The sequence below is a fragment of the Periplaneta americana genome, chromosome 1, assembly GCF_040183065.1.
Source record: "Periplaneta americana isolate PAMFEO1 chromosome 1, P.americana_PAMFEO1_priV1, whole genome shotgun sequence".
NCBI lineage: Eukaryota > Metazoa > Arthropoda > Insecta > Blattodea > Blattidae > Periplaneta > Periplaneta americana.
In genome coordinates this window covers 170,010,188-170,012,687 of record NC_091117.1, presented here as the reverse complement: position 1 = coordinate 170,012,687, position 2,500 = coordinate 170,010,188, and the positions used below count along the sequence as shown (strand labels likewise).

The following is a 2,500-nucleotide window of genomic DNA, read 5'->3' as shown; positions in this document are numbered from 1 at the left end:
TTGCATTAAATTAAGGGCAACGGCAATGGGTTTCAGAACTGCACAATATTCTTCAAGGTACTGAAACTCAACATCTTTGAAGGTTGGCAATCCCAGTTTTTTTATTGGGTTATTTTACGACGCTGTATCAACATCTGGGTTATTTAGCGTCTGAATGAAATGAAGGTGATAATGCCAGTGAAGTGAGTCCGGGGTCCAGCACCGAAAGTTATCCAGCATTTGCTCGTATTGGGTTGAGGGAAAACCCCGGAAAAAACCTCAACCATGTAACTTGCCCTGACTGGGATTGGAACCCGGGCCACCTGGTTTTGTGGCCAGACGCGCTGACCATTACTTCACAGGTGTGGACATCCCAGTTTTTCACATATATACTGTTTATATCATGTGTGAATTGCAATATTTGAGAGATTGAGTCATGAGGAGAATTCTATCGAGTTGGGCAAGGAAATTTTAATGAATATTTCAAAACATCTGATATAATTTCTGAGTATTTGAATCTCCTAGACGCATTCCATAATGCTAAACATTTAGCAAGTGTTGGGTGATGGATCCTTGATGCTGTTGGAGATTTCTTTATGGCATTAAGGAAATCAGTTGTGGCAAGAAAACTAAGTATGGCTAGCACAACTGAAATGGGTAGGCAAATAAGACGAAAGATCATTGTTCAAATCCAAATCCAAAACTTGAAGAACAAGTAGAAGAAAAAAGTATTTTGAGTATTTGAAATACAAAATACATCAATTTTATGTATTTAAATATAAAATACAAAATACTTTCGAAAATCCTTACAAATTACAAAATACAAAATACAAATGTATTTCAAATACTGCCCAGCCCTGACCACACAATACCCCCATACTGGTTGCATGCTAGTTCACCTCTGTCGAGCCATGTGGACATGAGGCCAGCAGTCCATTGGTTGACCTTGGCCCTCTGTGGCCGCGCCCAGGTGTTAATTTTAAGTGTTATCAAAGTATAGTCATGGCTGGTTAGGATAGTATAGTTGTATCTAAGTGAGAGAATAGCATGGTTATACCTGGGCATTCCACTGTCCTTTCTCATTACGTTCACTAACGAGTGAAAATTTGAAGTTGGATGTACTTGTAGAGGAACATTCCTGGCTAGCAAAAGTGCCTCCAAGGCAAAACAGAACAATACAGTGAGCGAATCTCATTTCTTCAGGGTGGCCTGCAACATACGAATCGTATACATAATAAGGTGATTAGTACACTCAAATTAATCATACAGGGATAGGCCTAATCGAAGAATGTTCATGATGTGTGACTTTTGAGGACAGCGGTAATTCTTATAAGCTACGAGCACACTATGCTGTTGTGATGTGTTGATACTGTTCTAAAGTTGAGGAACACGTCCGAAGTGTCAACAAACACAATGAACATTTTAGATTAATGTGGACCAAGAATATTATACTTCAAAATCATAGTAAAATATGAGCTGTGTGAAATTTAAAGCTGGATCGAAATATATAATGGTAAAATATATTTAAATATTACAGCAATCTATTGAAGCACAGTAAATTTTTAATATTATGTTCAGTCACTCTCATGGAATTCTGGATGGGACACATTTACCACCGTGACTGACCGATTCGGTATTCGATACTTGTCCATCCTTCAGAGAACTTCTGCACGCAATATAGTAGACAGCTTGACGTGACAGACAATGTTAACCATACACGGGTAGCATCGCTTTATGAATATTCTTTGTTGTCAGATCTTTTGCCTAGAAATATCGCTCAACAGAACAGCGCTCGACTCATGTAGAAGTGCTGCCATCTTGCAAATGCTGTTTCTTTGTTTTGCTTGTGCCGTTTGTGTACACATCGATCACATTGACACCTAAATTTATCTGCTATGGGTTGTTATTGGTAGTTTAATAATTTTAAATTATTGAGGATTTTGTAGATCTTATGTTTTAATGATTGCTTATAGTTTATGTTCTGTTTTTTTTTTTTTTTTTGTTTACCTAATATTTCTTATGACTGTAAGCTTTTAAGTACACGAAGTTTATTAATTAATGAAGATTTAATGGGATATATATACATATATACATATATATATATATCAGAAATTGGTGTATGCTTTAAGGTGGTCCACTTTAGAATTATCTCAAATATATATTTGAATTTTAATTTATTTGCAACTATGAACACAGTAAGTGTAAAAGTCAAAATACATAAGGTGAAGAATGGGTAGAACGGAGAAATATTCTCTCCGGCACCAGGACTCGAACCCAGTTTTCAGCTCTACGTGCTGACATTTTATCTACTAAGCCACCTCGGATTCTAATTCCGATGCTTGATTGAATCCCTCTCAGTTTAAATTCTACCTCTCTGTTCCCTTTTAGTGGCCTACCCTCATCTACTGTGTCACAGAATATGCGACAGTGGCACAATGTCTAACATGTGTACAGAGGTGCACTCATTATAAGTTAATAAGTGACCGAGATCCAAAAGAATAAGGTGTCGTCTTGAATCATT

At 37.0% G+C, this 2,500-nt stretch overlaps 1 protein-coding gene across 5 annotated transcripts in view; it reads right to left on the bottom strand.

Annotated features, from left to right (window-relative positions):
- Nucleotides 1–2,500, bottom strand: part of LOC138703908 (hemolymph lipopolysaccharide-binding protein-like) — a 77,368-nt gene that overhangs the window by 42,773 nt on the left and 32,095 nt on the right. For all 5 annotated transcript variants that reach the window (XR_011333281.1, XR_011333280.1, XM_069832073.1 and 2 more), the window contains one exon: nucleotides 1,037–1,188. Coding sequence is in view for 3 of the 5 variants with exons in the window: in XM_069832072.1 (XP_069688173.1) it covers nucleotides 1,037–1,188 (152 nt within the window). In the remaining 2 variants the exon portion in view is untranslated. The remainder of the gene's footprint in view (nucleotides 1–1,036; nucleotides 1,189–2,500) is intronic.